This window comes from Falco punctatus (assembly GCF_963210335.1).
Source record: "Falco punctatus genome assembly, chromosome: 10".
Classification (NCBI taxonomy): Eukaryota; Metazoa; Chordata; class Aves; order Falconiformes; family Falconidae; genus Falco; species Falco punctatus.
In genome coordinates, this window is record NC_137590.1 from 3,631,233 (window position 1) to 3,644,157 (window position 12,925).

A 12,925-nucleotide genomic window follows, 5' to 3' on the forward strand; every position below is an offset into this window, starting at 1 on the left:
TTGTGAACAGAAAAACTTCACACCCTGATTTCCTCCTTGGTCCACCCCCATCTTGTCTCAGTGTTCCTGAGAGTGGTGACTTCCCATTTTACTTGTAAATTTGACATGAATACATGAGACCTCACATTCAGTGATGGATGAAATATGCTCACAAAGCTGTCACATAGCACACTGTAATTTGTCTCCACATGAAACAGAGCCAAATATGCATATTGAGCATGCTTTAAGAAAAAAAAAAAAAAAACCAAAAAAAAAACCACAAACCAAAAAACAAAAAAACCCTGTGATATTTCATGATCTGTATTCATGATCTGTATTGAAAATATGGTTTTAATATCTTTATCTCCTCCCCTGTGCAGGAGCAGTATGTATTTGTCCATGATGCCATTTTGGAGGCATGTCTCTGTGGCAACACGGCCATTCCAGTTTGTGAGTTCAGATCCATATATTACAATATCAGCAGACTAGATCCACAGACGAATTCCAGCCAGATAAAAGATGAGTTTCAGGTAATTTCATATGTCTCAATCATTGCAGTTGCTGTATTAAAAGTGTTTAAATAATTTCTGTGTGTCATTTTACAATATCCAACAGAGCAGAGAAGGAGGACACTGAGCCAAGGTCTGATTTCAGCTGATTTTTATTGTTTTGCTACTGGATAGAGCAGAGATTTGGTTTTGAGGATGGATTTTTCAGCCCTCAGCAAGGAAAAACATTCCCCTTCACTTCAGTAGAGCGAGGGTACTAATTTTCATACATAGTGTCGTACTTCTCATTTCAACAAATATCTTGTTGTTTATTTTCTTCTGTAATTTATGCAGAAACATTTATGCCTTAAGGTCCCTTATTATCCATTCTTGTGGTTCATATGCTGCTTCTGAGTCTTGACAATCAACTTGCTGATGTCCTTCCATACAAAGGAGGATGTGAGCTCGGCGAGCATTACTTTCACTACTACTAATTTTCAATGAACTGAATCCCTCGGTTCACTACAGATGTTTTGCCAGCTACATGGTGATGAGAACTGAAATGACATACAGCAAATACACAAGCAAAATACTGCTGCAGTGCAGTTTGCCTGGAACAAGTAATGAAATGGGAACCTCTCCACCTTTTGCTATCACCGTTGCTTATCCCTGCCTAATAAATGAGCTTGGGACACAAAGCCATGAGTCCCGTGATGTTGTATCTTGTGCACTGCAGAGGACTCACCCTGCAGAACGCTGAACTAAAGTTTCCAGTCTTATTTACCATTTATGTGTAAATCCCTTTAGGATTTTCAGCCAACACCTATGTACAGAAAAAAACATAATATTGTGGGGAAATTTGGGGCAAGGTGAGCTTGACGGGAAAGAGAGACCAACCTCTGCTGTTTGTTAAGACTCCATTCTTCTTTGTCAGCAATAAAAAGGTGGTGATTCCTTTAATTGTAGGAAATGCCCACCTCCTTTCCCAGCAAAGCATCTTTTGCAGTAAGATAATGTCTTTCTGGAGCCGGTTGGAGTCGGATGCCTCTTTTCCTCCCTCTCTGTGCAAAGAGAGAACGTGTGGTTTTTTTCTGAAAACTTACAGGAAATCATCAGGGTTGGTATAGTGAGATAAAGAATGTGGATCCCAACTGATGACAGTTCAATTAAAAAAAGATCTGGTTTTATCAAGTGATATCAGATCTGTAAAAGTGTTTCTGGTTCTGGATGCTTGGCATGAAAGAGCCAAAGCCTAACTTCATCAAATGCTGTAATGCTATTAAAAAAACCAAGTCACTGCTTGCTGGGCTTATTTTGTCATGAGATGAGATGAGATTTGTCGCCTGCGTGCTTGTTCTTTTGAGCTGCCAGGGGCTGGCAACTCCTGTGGGACGGAAATGCTCCGCTGTACTTTGCATAAGAGGTTCATTCTCTGTCTAGCTGTAGAATCTATTTTTACAGGATTTTGGCTCAGAGCATTCTTCAGTCCTAATTGTCTGGATGTAATGCAAAAGATGATATCTTTTGCTACGATCTTTTATGAACCGGTTGATCTAACTATAAATCTGCTGGTGCAATTTGTGTTATTTAGATCCCACTGGCCCTCAGGTAAGGTTGGGTGTATTTCTCATGCACTACATGTTGTGTGAACATGCAAAAGTTCGTTCTAGAGAGTTTTTTTCCACTGAATAAGTACAGAGACAAGGGAGAGAGGGGGATGGCATAGAATAGACAGGAGTAAATGACTAACAAGTCACCTGCTTAATTATCTCAGAGATCTGAGATTTTGTGTTGCTTCCCCAGCCAAACCAGCTGCTTTCCATCTCTAGAAAAAGGGACTGTTATGGAGAACCTGTATAATTTAGAGCAACTATATTATGTCAGATTTTATATTTTGACTCATTCCTTTATCTTGAATTGTTTGATCCTCCTCTTTTTTCCATTCATAACCTTTCTGTGGCAGAAGTCAAGCTCTTGGTAAGAATTCTTGACCCATAAATATTTAGTGTTGCTCTGATGGCTGCAGAGGAGGTCACTGTTTGGCTGCACAGGCTTTGCTCAGGAAGACACTTAACGAGGGAAAGAAGGACGACATCAGAGCCACTGATCTACCACAACTTAAGGACAGTGTTAAGATGTGTCCCCTTTGATTTGCTATTTTTAATCCCTGCTGACCAACCTGGACTGGTTTGTAATAAGACCTCCACAACAGATAATACGAAAGAAAATTAGGTTTAAAGACATACAGTTTGTCAAGCTGTGCGAAAGGCAGATAAATGTAAAAACTGACAGAAAGACCTCAAGATAAGGTATGACTATGTAAATGAAGCATCCTATGTGTCACCCCAAAGGAAAATAGCAATCTAAATAACATATGAAACAAATAGACTTTCCTGTTAATAAATAAATAAATAAATAAAACCAAACAAAAAAAACCAACAAAACAAAAACAAACCCAAACATGTTATCTTAGGGTTTTACTGTTAAGATAAATCAATAGTTTGACTGAGGAATCACCGGAGGATTTGAACTCAGTCTGACCTTCTGGGCGAGCCAGGTCAATACTCAGGGTACTTCTGCACAGGATCCATTTGAAGAGCAAGAAGGATACGTGCTTCCACCCTAGGGATGGTAGAAACACAAGAAGGTTTCACTCCATGACCAGGTCAAAGCTGCAACTTGTACCTGTGACAGCTATTTCTAACCTCTAGGAAAGAACAGAAATGTTACCTAACTGCTGTAGTCTTTTAAGAGTTGGAAATTGTTGCAAGGTGCATAGTGCCCTCAATTTTTGCTGGAGCTCACTGTTTTCAGAAGAGCACCTCGGGACAATGTGCAAAAATAACGGCAACAAGCTCCTCAGTGCTCCTTCTTTTTTCTTTCTCTGGGATCCCAGAGATCTATTAGTTTAAGTAGCTTTAAAATAAAGGTAGTGTGCAGACGGCATCCTTCTTGTGGAAGTACATTCAAAGATACTCAACCTGCCTCTGTCTTTCTTTCCCTTTTTCCCTCCCTGCTTCACAGACTCTCAATATTGTGACACCACGTGTTCGGCCAGAAGATTGCAGCATTGGTCTTCTGCCAAGGAACCACGACAAGAACCGCTGCATGGATGTGTTGCCCTTGGACCGGTGCCTGCCTTTCCTCATCTCTGTGGATGGTGAATCGAGTAACTACATCAATGCTGCACTCATGGACGTAAGCAGCACTGCCCCGTCCTCACTGCTCCTAGTCTGCATGGAGTTCATTCATTCTCAGGATACTTTTCTGGGAAAAAGGGACCCAAAGCAAAAAACTGTTTTACCTGTAGATTCTGTGTCTGACATTTCAAACCTGGACAATAGCACATGAATTTTCTTTCCCTCACAGGAATGCAGCACCTAGGCTGTGATTAGCACACTGCTGTTGTGGTTCTGCCTCACATCGGTGCAACATTTTTGGCAAAGAAGTTCATGAGCATGCAGCCTGAGGGTTTATCGTAGAAAGGCAGACAGACAAAGAAGTGCTGTGACAACTCTTCCTGTACATTGGTTGCCATATATATTGGAAGAGAAATGTAGAAATGTTTGCCAGGTCAGCTTTCTGAAAAGAATAACTTAAGTGTGGAGCGAGTGATTGATTTGAGCTTCTGTGGTTAAAGAGTACAGGGATCAGATGTGCAAAATACTTTAAGGCTGAAGGACATGAGTTAAGCTGATGTAAGCCTGACTGAAGGCATTTTCCCTTGCTGTGTTTATAGGCTAGGATCTCACAGCACAGGTCATTTGTGTAGGGTGAATTATGTTGATGGTTTCTTTTTGCTGTGGTGCCTTACTGCCTTTGGACAGAGATGTCTTTAAAGCCACTAATTAGTGCAGTTGGAGTATGGGTAAATATGATCCAGGGAAAATGTCACTATTTTTTGTGTTGGGGTTGGTCTTTTTAATTTTGGCTTCTTTCAATCTTTGGTAAAGTGTGTTACTACTGCATTTAAGAGGTTAAGTCAAATGGTCATAGAATTAATTTTACTTCTTTTTTTTTTTTTTTTTTTCTTTTCAGAAAGATTGTAATGTTTTCCTGCAAATATGCCTAAGGAAACTTTATTTTTCTTCAAAGTGTGTTTTGTGCTTTGGCAAATCTGCAGAAGCACAATCTAGTCTTATCTGGTTTCTTAGGGACTGGGAATGTGTTTGCACATTTCAGCCCTCATTACCTCAAATCACTTTGCTAATATAATGGTGTTTCCCCCAAAAATTCCTGCTAATCAAAATTTTTTGTGCAAAGGGTTTTTTCACCCATCATTGTAATTCAGTCACTATGATGTTCCTGGCTCTCCTTTATCCTTCCATGGAGGTATCTTTTGGGGAAGGAAAAAAAAAATAAATAAAATCAGAGGGGAAGAGCCAAAACCCCACGTTTTCATCGGCATCCCTCTTGAAGACAGTCCTTGCAAATTCTTTGTCTTTTCTAGTAGCTTCATGTCTGCATTCTTGTACTAAGCACGGACTCATCCATCCCATGTTGACTTGAACTACCATTAGTCCTTTCATGTGTTGGGGAACACTTGACAATTCAGTCCCAGTGCTGATCGTTTTATTTACAGATTTATCATGTTCACCTCTTTTCTAAAAAACTTCTCCCCAAACCTTTTTTGACTTGCAGCTGGCTCTCTGTGTTGCATGAAAGCTATGATGGCAGAAGCACTAGAGCAGGCAGGGGTGGTGGCGTGCCTGGCATGGGTTACAGCTGGGTTTGGAAGCATGGACTGCAGAAGGGCAGTCTGGCAGGCTGCTCTGGACTGTGTCCACCAAAATCAACCTTAGATCCAGAATGCCATTTGAACCTTCCCTCAGGGGGTGAAGCCCTCGGTCTGGGCTGCTAGCTAAAACTGTCCTGGAGACTGTCCCAGTCTGATGACTGCAAAACATTAAAAGCCAGCCTCTTCTGCCTTGAGTTAGCTTTTGGGAATACAGCAAAAGGGCTACTGTTGCCCCTGGAGGGGAGGAACTCTCCTCAGGAGATTTCAAGACCTCTGTTGTTTCCTCTCTGTGACCTCTGTCTCCTTCAAGTAGAGCTTTTCTATGAGAATCACTGGAAAGCCATGTTTGCATCTGCAAAATGGTTTGTTGAGAAGAAAGGAGAAATACCATCCCTCACCTTCCCCTAAATCAGTTGAACATGGTCCTTAAGCAAAGAGACTTTAGCCACTTCTCTGAGTCAATCCGTACAGAAGTGGCAATAGGTTTGTATTTAAGGCATGGGGCTTGGAGAAAGGTGTGAGTCCATGTCATGTCCCTCTTGTCATCATTCTCCCAAGTTCCTACACATGTTCTCTTACATGAGTAATTAACTCCATGTCACCATCCCTTTGAAGTAGGACAGTGAACCTGGTTCCTCACCTGTAGCAAAGAAAACACTTGGGGATTTTTTCTTTTTTTTCTTAACGGCAAGACCCACAAACATGTCTTACCTTCAGCCAACAGTTTAGCCAAATTATGCAATGTGCTATATTGGTGCACAATGAAAAAGTAGAGAAACATTATGATGTTCTTAACTCTAATTAAAAGATAAGAGTCATCATTGTATTTGCCACTCTCTTGCCACCATTGGTCTGGTACAACATAGCTTTTGACCCGTGCTGGTGCTCCTAGGTTTGAAATACAGAGTAGGGAGAAAGAAGAAAATCCATTCCAGACTGAACATTTTCCAATAAATCATTTCTTTTTCCTTCTCTCTACTTCATGTCCCATCACTCTCCTCATACTTGCACACACAGAAGCACAGCAGAGCTGCCCTGCAGGCTGGTGCAAAGCGTGCACAGCACCTTCTCCCACTCCCAGCACGGTTTGCTCAGCACTACCACCCACCTCTGACTCATATGGAGGAGAAAAGTCAAACCCCCACAATGGCTGTCTTAATGCTGTCGGGTTTTATCTATTTCTTTAAGTCTAAAATCTTCATCTGTTTGGGGTTTTTTTGGTTGGTTTTTTTGTTTGGCTTTTTTTACTCAGAAATGTTGTGCCTTTTGATTCAAGTCTGCTTCACAGATGCACAGCACAAAGGACCATGCAGTTTGCAGGCTCATCTAGGCACTGCCTGCCATGGTTGGAAAGCGATAAAGTTTTGAGTTTGTACCCTTTCATCTCAAAGTCCCTCACAAACATTCATTAACACAGCCCCGCAGAGGCTAGGAGCACATTCCTCCCCTTCGTGGTTAGGGAGATTGAGGTCAGAGGGCTTTTTTGAGGTGAAAGAATAGCATCAGAAATTAAATGTCACAGTGTCACAGGCTCTGGATATTGCCCCACAAGCTCTTAAAGGATGGCTGGGATCCAAATGTGCCACCTCTGCAGCACTACATCACCAGGGAGCAATAGGAGACGGGAGGGGTAATCCTTCTGTACTTCCTAGAGTCCATTGCAACAAAAAGGATAGCATTTGCTTCCAGCTGTTTTCTTTCCAATTATTAATATTACTGATAGTAGTAGTAGTAGTAATAGTAGAATTAGTATTATTTGCTGAGTCTCAAAATATAAATAATTGATTTGGGTAATCTCTGCTCTTGTGACACTTCTTTAATGAAATGTCTTCATTGGGAGCAAAAGAATCCCATTATGAGACATTCATTCATTGCAGAGCGATAACAAGGAGAAGGATATGTGATTTGTATAATCTGGTTAAATGGCTCAGATTGCCTAGCCATAGCCTCCTGGGTATAATATTCGTTTGAATAAAAGTTGATTGATTTTTTTTTTTTAACTAATCTTATTCTTTTGTTAGAGCCACAAGCAACCTGCTGCCTTTATTGTAACCCAACACCCTTTGCCCAACACCATAGCAGACTTCTGGAGGCTGGTGTTTGATTATAACTGCTCCTCTGTCGTGATGCTGAATGAGATGGATGCAGCACAGGTCAGTGATTTTTCATCGTTTCTGTCATGTAACTTTCTTCTCAAATCCAGATGGTTTTAAGAGTGTTTCTGCTGCCATTTTCTTGTGGGCCTCATCCCCACCCCAATAAATAAATGAAGGGGAACTGGAAAGTAATAGGTAACGTTTTGACGTACAATAAAGAATAAGTCTACATGCTTGGCTCCTTCTAAGGCAGCTAATTCTTAATGCATTTAACAGGGATATCTAAATAGGTTGTGTTTGTGGGCCTGAATTTTCCTCCCAAACCCAATTTCTTCCCTCTTGTATATTTGTCTGTCTTTCATTCGGAAGAATGTTTTGTACCACAGCCCCAGCATGCTTCAATGCTTGTCTGTTCACTTGGGATTTCCAGAATAAAACCACAAGAGGTGCTGAAATCATTCAAAGGATCTCCTTGAGCTCTCCGATGCAATTCTGTAACACCAAGAAGTGTGGTTTGCACAGGTTCTGGAGAAACATGTTGTGCTGTGTTTTGGTTTGGTTTGTTTTTTTTTCATTCTAGTATCATATGTAAATTGGTTTCTTGGCTACTGAACGCACCATTATTTTCAGGAGTTGAGCTTTCCAGGGGAGCAGCCGTTCAGTTCCTCCTGTACTAACATTTCCAGCCACCTTGCTGATGAGTGGCAGAAGATAACAGCTTTCAAAAAGGCATAATCATGCAATTTACGTGAAGAGTACATTTGGCATGGCTAATTCACCCATTACAGCACTTGTTAAACAAGAGGAGAGGAACCCTCAAGTAGTTGGCACTTCATGGATTAATTTTTCATTTGCCTCTTCTCTGTCTTCAAAATCTTACCACACTTGAAGGCGGCGAGATTATTGGTCTCTTTCTTTGATAGTAATGCAGAAACCAATCACCTTGTTCCTTGAGGAGATCTCTTTGCAGGGTGAACTCCATGGGATTTAGATTCCAGCCCCAGTAAGAGCTGGGCTTAGCAGTGGGCTCGGGCTCTCTTGGTACCCTGCAATCCCACCGCCGTGCAAGGTGCTGTGCATTTGCTGCCTTCTGTCCAACTCTCCCTCCCTGATTCTGCAGCTTGGCATTGACTCCAGAGGCAAATATAATCTTTTCCTTTTTTTCTGATGCTTAAAAGAAAAGCACTGCTTTTTCTGGTAGTGACACACTTCCTTACACTTCGTTCTTGGAAAACACAAACCTATCAGCCTCAGCCAGTGCTATTCTTGTGACTATCTTTCTGCACTAGACTTTCCCTGCTTTGGGTTTTTTCCTAGCAAAATTTTGTTTTTATGAGTCTGTAGGCATGGAAAGGGAGATTTGGCAATGCATAAAGTCACTTTGACAGTTACTTTAGCATGGTGTCACCAGCTCAAGTCTGCAGCCAATGCCAAAAACATCCAGCTAGCACTGGAAGTTATGGATGATTTTAAAGATTGTACCTTATGAGCTTTCAAGGCAAGGTGTGACAGTTTGATATCGTAGAATCATTTAGGTTGGAAAAGACCCTTAAGGTCATCAAGTCCAACTGTAAACCTAACACTGCCAAATCCCACTAAACCATGTCCCTAAGTGCCACATCTACATGTCTTTTAGATACCTCTGGGGGTGGTGACTCAACCACCTCCATGGGCAGCCTGTCCAGATCCCTCTTCAGAGCCTTCCCACCCTTAAGCAGATCAGTTGTGAAAGTGAGATTTCTGAAAAGGAAACTTAATGATGTTGCACTTGCACTGCCATTCTGTGGCAATGTTGTAATTATCTAGCTGTTCATCATTGCCTAATCCAAGCGCTGTTACCCTGAGCACTATGAAACTGTTGGTGTACAGTTGCCTGCAGATACTGTATTTGAGTGCATGAGCAGGGTGTGTTACTCATCTCCGTGAGCAGAACACAAACACAAAAATTGCTTATATAAAAGCTGTGCCTGATCTGTAGAGAGGAAAAGAGCTAAAATGGATAGGTAAGTGAACCTTTAATCCACTATGCAGGGAAAAGGTACAAATAAAACCATTTGGAGGTCAAAGAACATGACAGACTGTTTTAAGCATGGTATATACATATACATCTGGATAGGTGGCCATTCACAGACCTGCTTTATGAAAAGCAGATTTTCAATGTTAAGGAAAGGTTTAATCTTTTTCTTCTTTCCAGTACACCTTGAGGCTGTTTCCTAAAGTACTTGCTCAGCTCAAATCTCCTTGCCTATTGGGCAGATGCTTTGAGAGGAGATCTGTAGGCTGCTTGAAAGTCTGAATGAAGAGTAAAGACAACCTTCAAAGGAGGAGTTGCTTATGTGGTCTTGGCTGGCTTGCTTAATCTTGAAAAACTAACAAGGGCAAAGATGCATAAGATTGCATGAATATCCCACCCAATTTCAATCCCATATGATCAAAGGAATAACAGGAATGCAGAATTAATGCAGTAGCATGCACACACTTGACGTTATTACTGGCAATGATTGAACTTGAAAACCTTGAGATCAAGTTCAAATAAGCATCTGGGTGTTTCAAAACTTAAAAAATTACACTTGAAAATAGGAAGAAAAAACCCAGAAAGAAATACAATCTCAGCAGAAACTGCTAATGAGATCTCATGCAAAATATTTTCTCGCCATGATCTATTTCCAGATGGATTTGAAATACTTAAGATTGTAATTTGTGCGGATGGGATTTTTTTTTTTTTTTGCACTTTCAATTCAGTAATATCAGCATAAGAAAAAAGACTTCCAACCTGCTTCACAAACTTCACAGATTCAGGGGTGGTTCACCCTGAAACTGGAGTTGTTCTTGTTGCTCTCAGAGCAAACTCATTCTCCCTCCTCTGCTCGCTGGTGGAATTGGAAAGCTAAAAAGTTCATCTTACAGAAAAAAAGAAGTTCCACTTCGCTTGAATTAAGATTAATCTTCTTGCTGCATGTACTGTTTCCTCATTAACATCAAACCTCGGTGGTTCCTATGAAATTTACCTACAGACACTAATCTTTTAATGCCCATTTTCAATCTGTACCCCTACAGAAGCTTCATTTGTCAACCACCTTTTCTGTACCTTCAGACCCCGGAATTGAATCTGTTACAAACTGTGTTCTCTCTCGCACACGCACACGCACACACACAAAAACACACACACACAAACACAAACCCAAGCGATATAAAAAAATCTACTGAGCTAGAAGGGCGTCTTGTCTGAGCAAATAAATATAATGCAAGATTGGTGATGGGTTTGGGGCTAGTTATAAATTCAAAAGGAAAGAAAACTGAACATGTATTTCCCTGTTAATAGTTAAGGTGCTTTCTGTTTCTTTTGGCATTTTCTCCAGCTCTGCATGCAGTATTGGCCCGAGAAGACGTCCTGTTGTTATGGCCCCATTCAAGTAGAGTTTGTTTCAGCAGACATTGATGAAGATATCATCAACCGGATATTCCGGATCTGCAACATGGCCCGGGTAAGATCAGTGAAATACCCGATTCCCTGTTCATTCTCAAAAATATACTGTGGCACGAGGAAGAGGCAGAACCAAGACTTACGGTTTTGAGATGCTGTATCTCTCACCTAGGGACAAAATTCCATGGCAGAATTTAGTAGCTACTTCCTTTAACTAACATTTAATTGCATCAGTCTGTATTGGTAAAAGACTCATGGCTGAAATTAGAAAGTGGATGATATGAGCTGGAAATCTGTATTTTAATGGAAAGCATTTTTCTATGTATATTTAAGAACAATTAATCACTTACTAGCCAATATAAAATCATCAGTATCGTAGGAAATATACTGGGATAGTGTCAGCAGCTCTCCATCTGTCAACTAGTATGCAGTCTCTCTGAAGACAGATGCAACGTTTACTGGCTAGACTGGGATTCCCAATTGCCACTGTTTTTCCTATAAATAAGCAACTGCCATTTCTATAAGCAGCTCTTGGTCTATACCCCTCAGCCCAAGGATATCTAAAATTATATAAACGAAGTTTATCTGCACACTGGACCCTGGCAATGCAATTTCATGGCTGCGGGAAAGGGTTTTGGCAAAGGATTCTTCTCTTGTTAGTTGTTTCCCAGGTTGATTGTGTCTCCTTTTTTGTTCCTTTTGCATTTTTTTCTAATCGGAAATGGGAGCAGATGCCACAAGTCACATTTCCAGGCTGTTTAACACACTGCTGTCTGTGTGGTCAGAGCTTGTGCAGCAAGTCGGTCGTGGCATTGCAAAGTGAACCTTGTGGTCCAATCGCACAAACTGATAAATCAGTTAGGTACTCACCTTCCTCTGTCCCAGGCCTGCTGCCTCTGAAGCAGGGACAGCCTTGAGGCCGTGTTGCTGCTAAGACTAAGGCTCTGTGACTCTCAGGATGAAACTGGCCCGTAGCTGACAGGGTGGATGCTGTGAACACGCAGCTCCCTGCAGCCATCTATGTTCAACACCAACAGCCTCTGCTAAAATCTTAATGGGAATCCTTAACTGGGTTTTTTTTGGAGAAACTTCCTTGCCTTTAGTTCTTATGGCACAACTAATCTCCAGCCCAGGCAGCCAGGAAATACATAATTGATCTGTTTGATCCCAGGCAACCTGGAAAGACATAATTGATCTGTTTGATCTCTTCGCACAGTTTGATGAGAGTTTATTCTCTACTGGGGAAAAAAAAAAAAAAAAAAAAAAAAAAACAACCAAAAACCAAAACAAAACCAAAAAACAAAAAATACAATGGATCCTTGCACCTAGTTTCTGTCTAGTTCTTTAATATCTGAAGTCATAATTTTTATCCAGATTACTGGAAAGTCCTTGTTTCTCCACTGTATCCAGTATTCAGAGTGGAGGGTGTTAACGTCGATGATATCAAATCCAGAGGGGAAGATGCCATGCAGCCAGTGCCCCTTGCTTTACCCTCGCTCTCTGTTTCCTGCCTCCCCCACACCCCCTTCTATTTAACATCTTGAAAATACTCTTTGTTTTAGCCTCAGGACGGATATCGCATAGTTCAGCACCTGCAGTACATTGGCTGGCCAGCATACAGGGACACCCCTCCCTCCAAACGTTCCCTCCTGAAGGTGGTCAGAAGGTTGGAGAAGTGGCAGGAACAGTACGATGGGAGAGACGGACGGACTGTGGTCCACTGCCTGTAAGTAGTGCTGAAAAACGTAACCTCGCAAACTGCTGTCTGAAGAGCGCTTATTATGGAACTGGAAATTTGGTGGTTTGCCAGGCTTCGGGGGGGAAATGAAGTTAAATTACATTTATAACACACTTCAGGTTGAATATTGTGCTACATTATAGTATCCTGGCCCAGAGATTTTACTGATTGCGGTGAGGAGCAGCTGAAAAATCTGTTGCTTTCTGCTGTGTAGGTGGGTCCCATGGCTGGAGCCCAGGCACAACCGAAGCAGCGCTGCCACGTGCCCGGCTCTGACCGCAGAGCTCCTGTGAGCCCCGGGATGCGGAGCAGCGCTGCGGTCCCTGGGGCTTCCCTGGCCACCGCGGCAGGGCTCAGCGTAGCCCTCCCAGCCCTGTCCCCTGCCCTGCAGGTCACCACTTTCACAGACCCTTGAGTGCCCTTAGCCAGTCCTGAGCGGCCGTGGTGTGTGAGTGGGGTGAT

At 41.9% G+C, this 12,925-nt stretch overlaps 1 protein-coding gene across 4 annotated transcripts in view; it reads left to right on the top strand.

Moving 5' to 3' along the window:
• Window positions 1-12,925, top strand: part of PTPRT (protein tyrosine phosphatase receptor type T) — a 467,104-nt gene that overhangs the window by 441,929 nt on the left and 12,250 nt on the right. For all 4 annotated transcript variants that reach the window (XM_080405963.1, XM_080405961.1, XM_080405964.1 and 1 more), the window contains 5 exons: window positions 360-509; window positions 3,492-3,665; window positions 7,227-7,358; window positions 10,661-10,786; window positions 12,288-12,451. In XM_080405963.1, coding sequence (XP_080262089.1) covers window positions 360-509; window positions 3,492-3,665; window positions 7,227-7,358; window positions 10,661-10,786; window positions 12,288-12,451 — 746 coding nt within the window. The remainder of the gene's footprint in view (window positions 1-359; window positions 510-3,491; window positions 3,666-7,226; window positions 7,359-10,660; window positions 10,787-12,287; window positions 12,452-12,925) is intronic.